The sequence below is a fragment of the Aythya fuligula genome, chromosome 5 (assembly GCF_009819795.1).
Source record: "Aythya fuligula isolate bAytFul2 chromosome 5, bAytFul2.pri, whole genome shotgun sequence".
Lineage (NCBI taxonomy): Eukaryota > Metazoa > Chordata > Aves > Anseriformes > Anatidae > Aythya > Aythya fuligula.
The window spans coordinates 3,410,818-3,426,777 of NC_045563.1; the positions used below are offsets into that span (position 1 = coordinate 3,410,818).

The 15,960-nt window shown below is 57.6% G+C and overlaps 1 protein-coding gene across 4 annotated transcripts in view; it reads right to left on the reverse strand.

The window, feature by feature from the left end:
• Positions 1–4,727, reverse strand: part of FERMT2 (fermitin family member 2) — a 44,552-nt gene extending 39,825 nt beyond the window's left edge. For 3 of the 4 annotated variants that reach the window (XM_032188417.1, XM_032188416.1, XM_032188414.1), the window contains exon 1: positions 4,505–4,723. In XM_032188417.1, coding sequence (XP_032044308.1) covers positions 4,505–4,661 — 157 coding nt within the window. In that variant the 5' untranslated portion in view covers positions 4,662–4,723. Of the gene's footprint in view, positions 1–4,504 lie in introns of all 4 variants that reach the window. The other variant, XM_032188418.1, reaches the window with a different exon arrangement.
• Between the last annotated feature and the right edge of the window lie 11,233 nt (positions 4,728–15,960).

Consider the following 15,960-nt stretch of genomic DNA (forward strand, 5'->3'; position numbering starts at 1 on the left):
CAGCTCCTTGGAGGATTGCAAGGCAAAAAGAGCGAGGCACCTGCAGGACGGCCCCACAGGCTCACCCTGCCTCGTGTCTGCAGAACAGCACAGTGCAGGCACTCTGTAATTTTTTTTACACAGCCTCGAGCAGTTTCAGAGAGCCCGTTTCGAGGCAAACGATCTCCACAGCCAGTCTCACCAGGGCTCGGCGCATTTGTAAGCGCTGCAAAACCTCAGGCACAGAACTCGGAATCGATGATGTTGCACTTCCTTGGTGTTTTATTCATGGCCCCGTAAGGGTTCCATTAAGGAAGAGCCCTTACGTGGCGAGCACTAGGATTTTTCATTCACTCTTCCTACCGAGCGGGGCTGAAGTCATTGGCGAGATCACTCGGGCAGAGCCCATTCGATTGGGAACAGAGCCCCCGGGCTCCTGATGAATCCCAGACACATCTGCAGGCTGAAAGCAGCGGAAGAAAGAGCTGCGTGTGCTACGCCAACAGCAAAAAAACACACAAAATTTGCATGTGCCAGCTCCCCAGCCCCTGTGTTCAGGTGAGAGCCAGCCCTCCGTGGCGACACACCTGGGGAACAGGACAGCAGAGGGGGCAGAGAGCCTGGCACAGACCCCCAGGCCATCACCAGAGCCCCACATTGCCAAAAAAACCCACAGACTTGGAGGTTGCCATCACTGCTAAGTGCTCTGTTAGGGCAGGGGCTCACTCTGCCACGGGTCCCATGCCCACATTGAGCCAAGGGGTCCCCAGCGGTCCCCTCTGCAGGTCCTGACGGCGCTGGGCAGCTTCGTCCCCAGGCTTTGGCATCCCATCAGTGCAGATTTAGGTCACCTGTCTTCACCCATTCATCTGCCAGACTTTGTTTTTCCTCCTCCTCGTTTCCTTCAGCTCGTCTTTTACTCCCGCAGCACCCACCGAAAGCTCCTCCCAGGCCCGCTCCAAAAAAAAAAAAAAAAAAAAAAAAGCAAGTTTTTAGTCGGGTATGTTTAAAACAGCCTGGAGTTGACAACAACAATAACCTCTGCTCACTTCCTTCCTTCCTCCGCTCGCAGTGATTTTAAGCCGCGTTTTTTTGTTTGTAAGTCAATAGTGGCAGGATTCCTAAAAACCCCTGGGTGAGCACCACGGGTTTCCAGCACGGAGCCTTGCTTGCGATTTGGAAGCAAGGCGAAACAGGTTGCTGCGTACTCCAAACTTCACCAAATGCCTTCTGCAAAACTGGAAAACTCTGCGGTGAAGCCAGCTCTTAAAACCTTATTAAGTATAAATCTATAATAATAACAATCATGATGATAATAATAATAATAATGACCATAATAATAATCCGGCCCAGCTTGGGATGCGCTGCACTTTACAATGGCATGGACAGGATTAATAGCACGTTCCCTACACTGTAACTGGGATTTTACCCCATACCTTTATAGGTGACCAATTAAATCCTACTGCTCTTGAAACCTCAGCATTTTTTGCCTATTTTTCAGAGGTCGGCTGTGCCAAACACATGGGACATCTCAATTAACCAAGTGGCTTAATCCGGCAGGGTGATAAATAACAGGGAGCAAGCAGGTCACTGCAATTCACTTGAGTAACCAGATCCCTGCCTGCTGCTTGGGGTTTTTCCAATCTGCATTAGGGCTGGGTTTTAATTGTAAACTCCCCAAATTGCAGGCTCTGTGCTCGCAAGGGCTGAATGCACAGGAGTCACTGATACCCGACGCTTAAAGCCACCACCCTACACCTCTGCCAGCACCCTACAGCAGGGCCAGTCTGCTCACGATCCCCAGCGATGCCCTAAATTTCAGCAAAACTCCCCCAAATCACCTTGCCCTGCCCCACAAGCAGCAGGGAGCCCCCAGGAGCCTCATCCCAAAGGATGGAGCAGGCAAAGCCATGCCCATGGCACCGATCCCCCATCCATCTGCCAGGGGGATCCCAGAGCTGCGGGAAACATCGCTTTTAGGAAGTGTCCCTAGAACTCACAGGGTGAAAAATACAACCTTTGGAAAACAATTTTTTAATGCTGGGAGCTGTTAAAAAAATTAAGGAGCAGCAACAGGGAGGGAGGGATGGGTTGAATGTGCAGGGAGAGGGGTCTGACATGGAGAAGATGCAGGATGAACGCATCTGGAGGCGAAAGGGTGCAGGAGGGCGAGGGGACAGCATCCATCCTGCTCCCCAGGAACGACCCCAATCAAGTGGCTGGCTTCAGAGCAGAGAAATACAAATTATGAGGAGGGAAACAAGATGGAAAGGAGGTGACCACACACGGGGAAGGCGAGGGGAGAGGGAAGGGGCAGCCTGAGGGTCCGTGGGCCCCGCGCACCGCGACCGCCGAACGCACAGCTCCCGCACGGGGCCGAGGGCCAGCATTCCTTCCCCATAATACAATGCCTAATTTAACGGGAGGAGAGGAGCCTGGCGAGCTCTTCGCGGGGGGACGCCTTGCGTCAGGAGCTAATTTAAGCCCTCGCTGGGCTTCGTCCCCCTGCACGCGCCGAGCCCCTGCGCGCCAGGCGTCCCCGCGGCACGACGTCAGCCACGAGCAGCAGGGCCCAGGGGGGCAGCACTTATCCATCCGGGGGCCCGTTTTTATCATTTCTAGAAAGCCCATGACATTTTTCTCTTTTTTTTTGTGTGCTTGCCCCGGCACTTGGCCCAGCTTTGGCGGATCTTTCTGCAGCTCCAGTGTAAAAACAACAAAAATAAATGAGTTTTCTGAGTCAAGGCTGTCTCGCGCACGAGACCCTTTGATGCGAAGGTTTGCTTCCTTTTGAAACCAGCACATTTATGTCTCTTGCTTCCTTTAGCTCCCAATAATTGATAAATCGGGAGGCCGAGCAGGGTGTAAGATGGTGTTTTTAAAGCCACGCTTCGCATGGAAGCAGGACCTGCAGGACCAGCAGCTGACAGCGCTGCTACTCCCACAGCCACAGGCATGCGCCGGCAAACTCGAAATTAATATTTTATTTGAGCAATTACAGTAATCAGCCCGAACAACACTGCTGGGTAAACACAGGCAAGCCGTAAGGAGCCGATACAAAGAGGAGCCGCTACGAGGCTGTCCCCGGAGCGAGGGCTGGGGCCAGCACCAAGTGGCTTTTGGGGACGCCGGGCCGCGAAGGCGCCCACGGAGAGCACACAAAAGCTCACAGCCAGCTGGCCCCACCGCCTTCAGATGCTGGTTTTCACATGCCCCAGACAAACAGGCTCTTTGTCCAGGTGCGAGCTCAAGGCCACCGGACACCGCGGGGCTCCCGGCCCCCCTCTTGTTGGCCCCAAAAGCCAGGCTGCCCCAAATCAGCTCAAAGGCGCTTTCCTCGCCCAAAGCGGCACCGCGCGTGGAGCAGGGCCAACTTTTCCAGTGCTGACCGTGCAAACGCGCTGCCCCGTTCCGCCCCATGCTGGCTTTTCGAATTAAATCCTTTCTGTCAGCCGGAGAAGGCGCACTCGCACAAAACCCACCCATAAATGACGATGTCTCCCGGCCCCACGCAAAGTCCCCTTTGCAGAGCAGCTCGAAGCAGCGGCCCCGGGGTGGAACGGGGCAAAGCGTGGGTGCTGCCGGGTACCCCTCGGGGCCCCAGGGTGGTGCTCAGAGGGGTGTCTGGGGAGAGGGGCACCCCGGGGTGCTTGGAGGGCTGGGATGGGGTGCTGGGACACGGTACTGGGTGCTGGGTGCTTCAGCAGAGGCTGGGACAGGGTGCTGGGGCAGGATGCTAGGTGTGGGCAGCGTATGGGGTGCTGGACATAGGCAGGGTGCTGGATATGGGCAGGGTGCTGGGCACTGGATACAGGCTAGATGCTGGGTGCTAGGTGCAGGATGGGTGCTGGAAATAGGCTGGGTGCTAGACATGGGGTGCTGGGGGCTGGATATAGGCTGGGTGCTGGACACAGGGTGTGGGGTGCCAGATGCAAGCAGGGTGCTGGGCACTGGGTGCTGAAGCACAGCACTGTGGCAGAGCCCTGGGAGCTAGGACAGGGTGCTGGGGCCCTGGACATAGACAGGGTGTCGGGTGCTGGGTGCCAGACACAGGCAGGGTGCTGGACATGGGGTGCTGGATACAGACAGGGTGCTGGGTGCTGGACATGGGCAGGGTGCTGGGGGCTGGGTGCTAAAGCACAGCACTGTGGCAGAGTCCTGGGAGCTGGGGCAGGGTGCTGGGGTGCTGGGCATAGGGTGCTGGACACAGGCAGGGTGTCGGGTGCTGGCTGCCAGACACAGGCAGGGTGCTGGACACGGGGTGCTGGACATGGGCAGGGTGCTGGGTGCTGGACACTGGGTGCTGGGTGCTTAAGCACAGCCCTGGGAGCTGGGGCAGGGCGCTGGGGTGCTGGCCATGGGGTGCTGGGCATAGACAGGGTGCTGGGTGCTGGATGCAAGCAGGGTGCTGGGTGCTAAAGCACAGCACTGTGGCAAAGTCCTGGGAGCTGGGGCAGGGTGCTGGGTGCCGGGGCAGGGTGCTGGGTGCCGGGGCAGGGTGCTGGGTGCCGGGGGAAGGACTCACCCAGCTTCTCGACGAGGCGCAGCATGACGCCGCCGATGTGGATCTCGCCGGTGACCCGCAGGGTGACATCGCGGCCCAGGTCGGTGACATGGACGCTCAGCTCCCACGTCCCATCCGCGTAGCAGCCGTCTGGCATGCGGATCCCGTCCAGCGCCATGGCCACGGCCTCCTGCGCCGCCAGCCAGCCCCGCTCAGCTCCGCTCGGCTCGGCTCGGAGCGGCTGGGAGGGAGCTGCAGGGGGGGCGCACGGAGGGGATGGGGAAAGGGGAGGGGGGGGGACACCGAGCCGCTGCCTGCGGGGCCGCACGGGAGAAGGGGCGGGCAGCAGGAGGAGGAGGAGGAGGAGGAGGAGGAGGAGGAGGAGTTGGAGGGGGATAATAATTAAAGGAAAAACGCGCCCCGCGCTGCCGGGCCCCTTGGCCTTTTATGGAAGCGAAGGACGGAGCGCAACGGAGCGCAAGGGGGGCCCCGCTCCAACATCCGGGACTCGGCACGGCTCGGATCGGCTCGGATCGGCACGGCACGGCATGGCAGGGCACGGCACGGCTCGGCACGGCATGGCACGGCTCTGCACGGCACGGCACGGCATGGCAAAACGTGGCACAGCATGGCACGGCATGGCACAACATGGCACTACATGGCACAGCATGGCACAATGTGGCACAGCGTGGCACAGCATGGCACGGCATGGCACAGCATGGCACAACGTGGCACAGCGTGGCACAGCATGGCACAACATGGCACAACATGGCACAGCATGTCACTTAATGGCACAGCATGGCACTACATGGCACTACATGGCACAACATGGCACTACATGGCACAGCATGGCACAACATGGCACAACACAGCATGGCACGGCTCAGCACGGATGCTCAGCACGCCCCTCCAAGCACACACCCCCTCACCACCAGGATATCCCCACTTTTCTAAGCCCCCAGCCCCGCAGCACAGCCAGCCAGCCCCGAAACGCCTCACCCCGTGCTGAGCCGTACCTGGGCATCGCCGCCTTCAGACCGCGCCGTGCCCGCCACCATGCTGCCTCCCTCCATCCTCGGCGTCTATGAGCCTCGGGGATGGGAGCTGTGGGTAAAGGAGAGCCTGAACCAGCACGAACACAGAAAAAAAAAGTGATTATCCGCTTCCTGTGGCTCTCCACCCAGTGATACATACGTCCCGCCACGGCAGCTGGGCTTCCTGAGAAGGTGGCGTGCGGGAGGAGCGGCGATGCGAGGCCCACGGTGGGCAGGATGTGACCCACGGTGGGCACTGGGCAGCCCCGTCCCGCTGACCCCAGCCCCTCGCAGTGGTCTCTGCCCTCAATTTCCACGTGTGCCGCTACCACGTCCCACGTCATGAACGGCAGCCAGGGCTTTGTCGTGGTGGTGGGCACTAAAAGGTCACGGTTTTGACGATGGGGGCTCCCCAGCTTTCCCCTTTTGCTGTTTTCTTGGAGGTATTTATCAAGGGCTGCTCCTCCACTTTCCTATAAGTATTAATAAAGGCTTCCCTGAGCCGGGTTTCGCACACAAAGACCATGGAGGATTTAGGCTAACGTGGCCGATGCTGCTGGAGGGGAATTAGGTAACAGTGGCCTACCCCCAAAATCCTCCTGGAGCCTCAGTCCCTGCCAACATAACCCTATTTCTTCCCCCTGAGCCTGGAAGTCTGTGTTGGGGACAGCCTGGGAAGGCAGGGCAAAGCCATCCCGTAACAGTACAGCTCGTATCTCGGTGCTATTCCCCTGTCAAACAATAGGGCAATAAATAGAAAGGGTTACTCTCCGCTCCAGCGTTTTGGCCGAGCTCCCTAGCTGATGCAATGCAACACGCCCCCGGTGAAGCCGCATTGTTCCAGTCCAGCTGACTGCACCGGTTCCTCCTGCCCCCAAAAACCCTTCCCGGACTTTCTTTCCCCAGCCTCGGTGGCAGGGGGGACGCCGTCCCCGGGGCTCCCCTTCCCACCCGCGGCGGGGGTGTGCGCGGAGGCGGGCGGCCTCGTCTCCAATGCTCGGCCGAGCCGCGAAGCAAGGTCAAAAATGCAGCCGCCGGGCTCTTGCGTCAGAGGCAGCCAAGCATCCCGGGGCTCTTCCCACTGTTTGCAGGAGCTGTGTGCTCCCTACGAGCAGCAGCAATAGCCAAATAAGGTGCCGCAGCGTGCGGTTGCTCCGCCGGGGCAGGGATGATGCCCACCAGACCTGCCCGCGCGCGGCTCCCAGCCCGCTGCCCCTTCTGCCCCCGCTCCCCGAAAGCGGGATGCTGTTCCCGTGAAATGACTCAACAGCAGGGCAGCTCGGAGATGCTGGTGGTGGAGATGAGCCGCTCCTTCCCTGCCTTTACGAGGCTTGTTTTGCCTTTTTTTTTTTTTTTTTTTAACTGATTATTTTAATTAACTGTGCGCGATTGTCGCAGCCGGCTCGCTTTAACACCTTGGTGCTTTGGGGTTGTGTGTGAGCCGGTCAGACTGGCTTTCTCCAGGGTGACCGAAATGCGCCCTGTGCGTTCAGGTGCCTTGGCAGGGTGTTGGGAGCAGGAAAAGCAGCAGGATCCAGGCACGGGAGCAGAGAAATTCCCCGAAGCCAAGTGTGAAGACAAATCCATTTCCTCCCGTGGCACAGCGCGGCCAGGCACAAGGCACTCGGCCCCATCACCCCAAAAGCTTCCCCAGGTCCCCATACTCCCCATCCTTAGCTTCTTCCTGAACAGGGGCAAAGTTTAAAAAGAAAACCCCAGAGAGGAGAAATTCAGAAAACTGCTTTTCCCTGGCGCTTTTTGGGCTCCAGCACAGGCTCTGTGCCCCCGTTGGTGCCGCTCCGTGCCATGTTGTGCTTGTGAGCCCGCTGTGCCCTTACTCAGCGCCTTCTCTTAGAGCTGGGGACGTGGAGCCAGGCTTGGAAGGGTGAGAAATAAAATCCCAGGCAAGAGCAAGCCACGGGCCCACGGGCAAGCAGGGCTGGGCAGCAGCACAAATCGCTCCCCGTGCCCTTGCGCCTCTGGCAGTGCGTAATAGCCGGTGAGAGATGTCCAAACATCCGTGTGGTTTTCCCCGCGTGTCTCCATCTCCTCCCAGCGCCCTCAGGATGCAGCCAGGGTTCGCTTTTTCACAAATGACCATTTCCGAGCAGAGGGAAGGTCACGCTCCTGGCAGAGGAAACGTGCTGGTAACTCCGCTTCCTTGTTTATTCCCGGCCACATTCATTCTTCCCCGACTGTGACATTTCGGAAACGTCTGTGTGACGGCTTTTCTCTTTTTTCTGGAAAAAATACGTGCCGGGTAACGGAGTTGTGCCACGGCTTCGCCTTGTAGGAACGGAGCAGAGGTGCGACCGCCTGCTGCATGCACAGGGTTAGTCAGCATCCCCGCACTAAAAGGATGGACAAGTTTTGAGTTTAAAAGAGTGGAAGAAGCACTTGAGAGTGGAGGTTCAGGCTTTCCAGACTGTAATAATTCCCCCTGGTGACCTTGCAAAGACAATTAAGCATCCCCATGGCTTGCTCCCAGCAATATTTCCTGATGTCCCTGAGAACGCAACTCCACTGGTGCAATCCCGCTGCTTTGCTCACCCACAGCCTTCCACCAGGCTCATCAGCTCAGCCCCAAATTGTTTGATCCTGAATGAAAGAAGTCAGAAAAATCCCCAGGAGTTCTTCTCCTCCTTGGGGAAGGAGGATGTGGTGCCCAGGGCCAAATACACGGGGCAGCATCGCATCTCTTCCTGGAGAGCGAGGGCCAGGAGGGGCGGGCAGGTCTGCAGGCTCAGGTCCTGGTGTTTTCAGGACGAGCTACTTCTCCTCCCAAGGGAAATGCAGCCAGGATTTTTGGGGAAAGGATCCTGGTGCCACGGTGGGCATCCCTACAGACAGCAAGAGCTCCTTGTGGCCAAGGACACATGGGACGAAGCCAGGGAGCAAGAGCTGAGGCTGTCACAGCCATCCGGCGTGGTGCTTCGTGCCCAAAGGTTACAAAACATCCCCCTGAGGCTGGAATAAATCCTGGCTTGCAAGAGATAGCTACTCTCTGATAAGAGACGCCGAGCCAGAGCCACCTTCTCCCTTGATAAGCCGAGCCCAGGGTTCATCACCCTGCAGCTACCAAACTGCGGCTCCTCGCCGTGCCGCGCGTGCCTCGCATCACGCCGTGCCCCCGAGCCCGTTACACCCACACCACAGGACCAAAAACCCACTGCAGGGCTCATCATCCACTCAATCTTCTCTTTCTTTCCAGGGACTGGAGACGCCCAAGCTGCCGAAGCCCCAGGCTGGGAGGTTTTTGCTTCCCAGCCTCGTCCTCCACAATCAGCTCCGCACAACAAACAACCCCCCGGGCTCTCCTTCGCCGACCCGTGTCAGGCTGTAGCTTCCTGTTGACATTAATCCCTCTTTTTTTTTTTTTTTTTTTTTCTGGGCTTTCTCTATCACACGGCCGTGTCCTTCCGATGTTCCAGCTGCCAGGAGCGGCCCCCACAGCGTAAGATTCCCAGAAAGGAGGCATTGTGCCCCAAATCAGGGTCCTCGGACGCTGGGTGTCCCTGAAAGGTCCCGGAGCAACCCCTGGACATCTGCCTTAGCCAGAGGGAGCTGTTGGCTTGGATCCACATGATGGAGAATTTGGGTAAATCCTGGAAAATTCTCCCCAAAGCTAATTCATCCCAGGGCTGATAAATGACCCCAGCTCCTCAGTCTCACAACCACCGTGCCCAGGACCCCGCTCTCACCACGGATCTGCCTCTGCCTTGGCCGGGCTCAGACCCCAGCCCTCACCTCTTTATTAGGGGCTCCTACACCAGCTGGGCCGCTAGACAAAGGTTTTCCACCTGGCCATTGCCAAATTTTGCGACTTTTCCAGCACCTGTACCTTTCCCTGCCCGTTTGCACCAAATTTCAGCCGCTGTTACCCTCTGGATGCTCCGCAAGGTGCTGCAACCTTGCGGGTGGTCGGTGTCACTCCTTTTGCTAGAAACTCCTTGTGGAAGATCCTGTGTTTTGATGAGGAAGACCCAGAAATCCATCAGGTTGTAGAGATTTTGGCTAAAAGTGACTTCACGGGGTGCTTCACTGCCGTACTGCTTCGCACTTCCCAAGAGAAGGGGTGACTCCAGCCCAAATGTTCAAACATCTCCCCCCCGCTCCTCTCCCCTGATATATAACACATTAAACCACTTTCTATTGTCCATCAGATTTTTGGAGCCTTTGTCACTCCCGTTCTGGCTTTTCTCCACCTCCTTAAGGCCTCCTATTCATCGGGCTTTACGAGGACAAAGTTCTGGCTGGGAGGCTGGATTTATCTGGGGGAGCCGAGGCTGCGAGCAAACCCAAATGTCACGCAAGGGGCTCCGGGGTGCCAGAAGAAACACCCAGCATCTGATCCCCGCTGCTGGTCAAGAACAAATGAAAAATCACAAATAATTCACCCGATGGCTCCCACACCATCCTCCACAGGGCTGCCCGGGGAGTGGAAAGCTCGGAGTGGGAAGCGCCGGCTTGGAATTGATTTACTGGGACGCAGCGGGGGAAAAAAAATCCCCGAATAACACCACCGATTATTCCCAGCTGCTGTTGGGGGCTTTCAGGGCAGCTGCTGTGACGGGAAGCGGGGCTACGGGAAAAGCCACCCCACACCCTGCCCGGCCCCATCCCGGCTATGTGCAGCCGGTGGCACCGTGTGCGCCCTGCCCCGGCGCTTCCCCTTATCTCTGCGGCCCCGGCTCTCCCCTCCCCAACGGTCCGGGGAGGCTGGCTCCCTGCCCGTGGGTTTTCCCTCCGTGGGTGCAGGGAGCAGCGAGGCCAAGCCCTTTCCCCTTACTCCGTGTTTGGGGATCCACAGCTGGGGCATCCCTGAGATGTGCCCGACCGTTCCCACCTGGGTGGATGCGCTCCGGAGCGGGTGGGAATCGATGGGAGACAGGCAGGGAGCCAGGGGCAAAACCCAGCAATAGTAGCCCCATCTCCTGCCCCATCCTGGGTTTTACTTCGCTCGAATTCCCCCAACCCTGTGCAAATTTTGGGAGGAGTTTCCCAGGGCACGGTTTGACCCCGTGGCATTGCGAAAATCCCCAAATCGTGACCCAGGACCGCAAATCTGGGAAGTGGCTGCCCTGGTGGTGCTCCAGGGATGCGAGGATGGGGATTCACGGGGATGATTTTCCCATTGCAGAAACCGCAGCCTGGGCCACCCATCTCCTCTGGCCGGTACCGGGATGCTCGGTGCTGGCTGCAGCTCCAGCCTGCCTTGTGCCAGAGTCCCAGTCCCCACTCTGCAACCCCAAAAGGATGCTCTGGAGATGGTTTTACGCTTCCTTTCCCATCACCTGGGGGAACAACAGCAGCCTGGGGTGGGTGGATAGGGAAACCCAGCCCCCCTGCTGATGCTGAGAGCAAACATCCATCACCCGAGCCCCGAATCATTCAAAGCCTCAGGAATTAAGGACTCGGAGCCAGCCGTGCCGCAGCGGCGCAGGGAGCAGGGAGTTCCCCAGCGCTGCAAAACCCCAAAGGCCAAAGAAGCGGAGCAGCAGGCCCATAAATCCCACCCGGCCCATAAATCACACCCTCCCCATAAATCCCACCCCTGCCCGGGAAGCTCTGCAAGGCCGGCTGCGAAGGCTGGCGGAGGAAGGAGGGCGCCGAGGACGGATCCGACGGGGTTTGGCCGCCCTTGCTCCTTGGAGAACAAAAAAGCTCCCGACCGAGTGCTTTTATCAGCACCCACGTCACCGAGCTGCGAAATCGGGGCTGATAACGGGCACGTGAGCAAAGACACAGGCGCCGTGGGGGCACCGGGGCGTTTGTGCCGCGGAGCAGTCGGCTGGCAGAGCAATTGTGCGGCTCTCCCCTGCAGGAATCACCCCAATTTGCCCCCGAAACCCATGCTCTGGGTGCAGGAGGAGCAAGCCAGCATCATCCCAAGCGACTGCCTCACTTGGGCACCCCAAAGTCCCCCAAACTGCTTTTCTGGCTGGTTTTTAACCAAGCACATGCCGGTGGGTTTGGGGTGGTTGGGTAGAGCCTCCCCGGGCACGGGGTGCCGGCGATCCCTGGGTAAATCTGGGCACAAACGCTGCAGGCAAGGAAGCCGCAGGAATTTCTCCCATTTTACAGAGAGGAAAACTGAGGCTGGAAGGGTTTGGAACAAGAGAAATAACAGTAGAAAATAACACAGGGGCTAGATTGGGATAACAGTAACCCCAAACTGCTTCCTTTAGCAGGGAATTGAATAGAAAAACAATTTTTAAAGGGGGGTAGTGTGGGGACCTTTCACTCGCCTCCTGGCCACCCCAGGTGCCCGGTGTGGCCGCAGCGAGCTCCGGGGATGGATGGATGATGCCGAGGCAGCCGGCTGGCTTCGTGCTTGCTGGCTTCGGTCCTCGCCAGAAAGGTCAGCAGCGAGCGGGGTGGTAATGCAGTTAGTGCTGGAAAAATAGAGACAGAGCCGATCGGAGAGGTTTAATAAGGTGGGCGTTATTGAATCAGCCGGGCGGGATGAACTTCAGCTCCGGGCAGAGCATCTGAAGCACCAGGAGCTCTGCAGGGGAGAGGAGATCCAGGGGCAAACCCCATTTCCTTCACCAAGGGCACCACGGAGGGGCTGGGGCTGTGTTTCCATGAGGTTTCTGGCACAACCCCACAGCTCTGTGAACCCGGGACACGGGGGGACCTGTGCTGCTGGCTCATCGGTGGTCGTGCTGAGATGGGAGGGGGACCAAAGGTTGGAGGAATTCAGGCTGTTTTCCCTAAAGAAAGAGAGATTTGATAATATCTTCGGGCAGATAAAAGAGGGTTTACCTAAGGGAGGAGGGATAAAAGGGGGAAGAAGTGCTCAGGTCCCTCCTGTTTCCACAATGGAGAGGCAAAAAGAGAGGGGAAAGCGCCCAGAGTGAGCTCCTAGGGGAGACTGTTTGGGTATAGGAAGGTGAAGAACTGCAGGGGATGGGGGAAATCAGCATCATCAGAGGTTTTTAAAGCTAAGCCAGAAACCAGGTTGGCCCAGGAAACTGCTCCGTGCTCTCCAACCCCAGCCCTTCTGGGCCAGTAAATGCTCCTGGTGGCTCCCTGATGAAATAGGAGGGTGCTGGGGCTGCTCTCCGAGCTCCCAAAGAGCAACAGCTTCATCCTCTCCAAAGACAGTCTCAAAACCATGCCCTGCAAAATAAAAGCTCTGTGCCGAATCCAGCGCTGAGGAGGCAGCACAAACCCTTGTGGCCTCAGGATGGAGAGCACGGCGCTGCTAAAAACCCACCTCCAGGGCCACCCAAGACATCAGAGACACAGCCTGGGAGGGAGCAGAGCTACAACAAATGCTCAGGGGCCTGGAGACTTCGTTGTGCCATGGGGAGCTGCTCTGGGAACACTCCTGAGGTGTGTCAGGGTGATGCTGATGGGATGGGAGGTGATGGCAGGAGGGTGGCCGCGTCCTGCGTCTGCTGCTCCCGGGGGAATGGAGAGGCCAAAAGGAGATTGTGCCACGCTGTAACCCGGTGAGACCTGCAGCTCCCGCACAGCAGGCTGAGATCTCGGTACAGAGTCAAGTGTGGTCACTGCAGGAAAGGGCAGAAACCAGCTGGGTGCTGGAAAAAGGAAAAAAAAAAAAAAAAAAAAGTCCCCAGAAAATCAGGTCAGGCTCTGAAGGTGGCTCAGAAAGCTGCGGGAAGCAGAACAGCGAAACACAGCTGGGTGAGAGGCGTCCCCATCAGAGAAGTGGCTGGGGTTGGGCTTCCCCTGTGATGGGTGTCATGGTTTCAAGTAGGACCATGGCGCAGAGATGCCCCAAAACAGCCCAGGAAAGCTTTTATCCCTCCTCTGGCTCCCCAGGGCTCTCCACACCAAGCACCAGCCGCTGTCGGGAAACCCCACCTGCATTTAAGAGCCCAAATCTTGGCTCAGCTTCTCCATCCCCATCGCCAGTGGTGCTCGGGCGGGGACAGGCAGGTCCCCAAAACAGCCCCACAACCCAGGCAGGGGCTGAGCAGAAGCAGTGGTGCTGCCCCATGCCCAGATGGAAGCACTGCAGCGGCGTGCCGGGATGCGCAGCAGCAAGGAGATGTTCCCAGGACCTCTCTTGTTTTCCCATCTACACAGAAACATGGAAAACGGAGAGGAGGAGAGACCTATTTTGGCTGTCTGCTGTGCTTTTCCTCCCCGAGGGGTTTTAACCAAGGTCCTGTGAAGCCAACGCTGTTTATCCCGGCCTTGCAGCCTTTATTTTGCTCATTTTTAAATAACACAAACGTAGGGCTCCATCGGCTCCTCTGGGACACATTTTTTAAATTTATTTTATTTTTTTTTCCTTAAAGGCTGAGTCCAGGAGATCTGCCTGCCAGAGGATTGATTTTTTTTCTTTTTTTTTTTTTTTTTTCCAAGCACAGAGGCCCCTTGCCTCCCTCCAGGGTTGTGGTGTGGCCAGGGTCTGCTCACATCATTCCTACTTATTTGGGGTGCTGGGGATGCTGCTGGCTAAGCAGGCAGTCACTGTTCCCATCAATTCCCTGCAGGGAAGCACCGCTGCCTGCCCTCACCTCCTGAATGATGACATGGAAGGACGGCAGTGCCCGGCCAGGAAGAACAGTGATAGCAGCACTGGAAAGAACGAGGAAAAGGAAAATCACAGCGAGAACCCAAAGTTCAGCAAATCCCATGGAAAGGAGGCTGCGCCTTGCAGGAGCCATGGCAGGATTTCAAGGGACAGGTCGCCAGCACCGTGCAGAAAAGCAGCCTGCGGAGGGGTGGCCATAAAGGACGTGTCCTCCCCAGAAGGGTCCCAACAAGGACACGGAGCCCCCTGTTCAATGGAGATGGGGGGATCCCAGGATCCCTTCCTGTGAGATCCTGGGAGCAGGGCCTCAGCTGGCACAGGACTGCCACCTTCTGCGCCCAAATGGCCTGGGGGCAGAGAGTCACAGAGCCACAGGAGCTGGGAGAGCTCCCTGCCCGGGTCAGCCCCGAGTTAATTTTCCAGGCGAAGCTCTAGGAAATAAGAAATGCTCCAAAGGAAAGCGCAAAGGCTGGCTGGGCGCTGCTCTGCTCCATCCCAGAAAGCCAAACAGAGAGCTCAAGCCAGGCAGAGCGGTTTGGGGGAGAAATAAAAAGGAGAGGAGGATGTTTCCCTACAGAATAGCCGTTCCAGAGAACGTGGGTGACATTTCCAGCAGGGCAAGGCATGCTCCACGGTCATGTCCCAGCTAATACAAGGAAGAAACGGGCTCGTTTCCAAGCGCTCTGGCTTCGGGCCAGCCGCTTAACTCTTGGCATCTCAGCTCCTCGGCTGGAAAGCAGGCGAGCTGTTCTGCCTGGCCTCTCCCTCGTCCCCTGGGATTTTTGGGCTCTGGAGGGGGTGAGGACGGGTGGTACACCCACAGCCCCACACAGCAAGCTGGACAGAGCAGGGCCTGCTGGACACGGCTGTGACACAAGTGGTGGTGATGGCTGGCTGTCAGAAACCCCATCCCATTCATTGCAGGTGCTACAAAGCCTGATTTTGGCGAGGCCAGGTTCAGGAAGCATCATCTGGGTGATTTATGCTCGCTTTCTGGGGAGCTGTTTCCTCCTGCTCATCCAGCACTGGGGACTCCCCAGTGCTCAGGGTGCTGGGCTTTGGGGCTTGGACACGACCCCATGCTCCTGACCCACCTTCTCCAAGGAAATTTGGTGGCAGCAGTGAAGGGGACAGCACTGAGAGCTCCCTGGGGCAGCAGGAGGATGTCTCAGAGCTCTCCCTTCTGGGTCAGGTGAACAGGCAAAATGCCAAATTCACCACAGGCGGGATGCGAAGTGCTCACCTGGACATCAGAGGGGACCACGAGCTCCTGGGCAAGCAGGAGAGCTGCCAGGCACAGCGGGAGGTGACGTGCAGGTGGCCAACCTGCCACCCCACAGCATGTCCCCTGCCTTCCTCGACCCCGTCCCCACCAGAATTGGGGGATTTGGGGGCTCACGGAGGCAAATCCAGGCACAAAATGCAAAACCTTATGTCAGGAAGAAGTCCCAAGGCATCCTAAACCAGAAGCATATTTGGGGAGTGAGTCAGTGGAGAGGGGAAGCGAACAGAGAGTTGCACCCTTTGACTTGATGAAAAAAGCATATGGCAACAGCCAGGACTCTGAACAACACTCCCTGCTCCGGCGGCCGAGCCAGAAAGCAAAATCATGACTCAACCCTCGGGTTTGATCCAAATCTAAAGGAAAATCTCGTTCAGGAGGGGGTATCTGCAGGGAGAGCCGGCGGGAACCGATTTCGCAGGTTCATTACCTAAATTGTTTGGAGGGAGTGAAATGATTTTGCAGACGCTTTCGGGCTCATTTTAAAGCCCTGCTTTAAAACACGGCTTCCACTGTGGGGAAACAAGTGGAACACAGCACACGGAGGACATTTACCCCCGTTACATTTACCCTCACATGCGTTTTCCAGACACCGCCGACTCAACTCGCGAGGACCTCAGCGCTTTACCCAGACACAGCTTGCAGC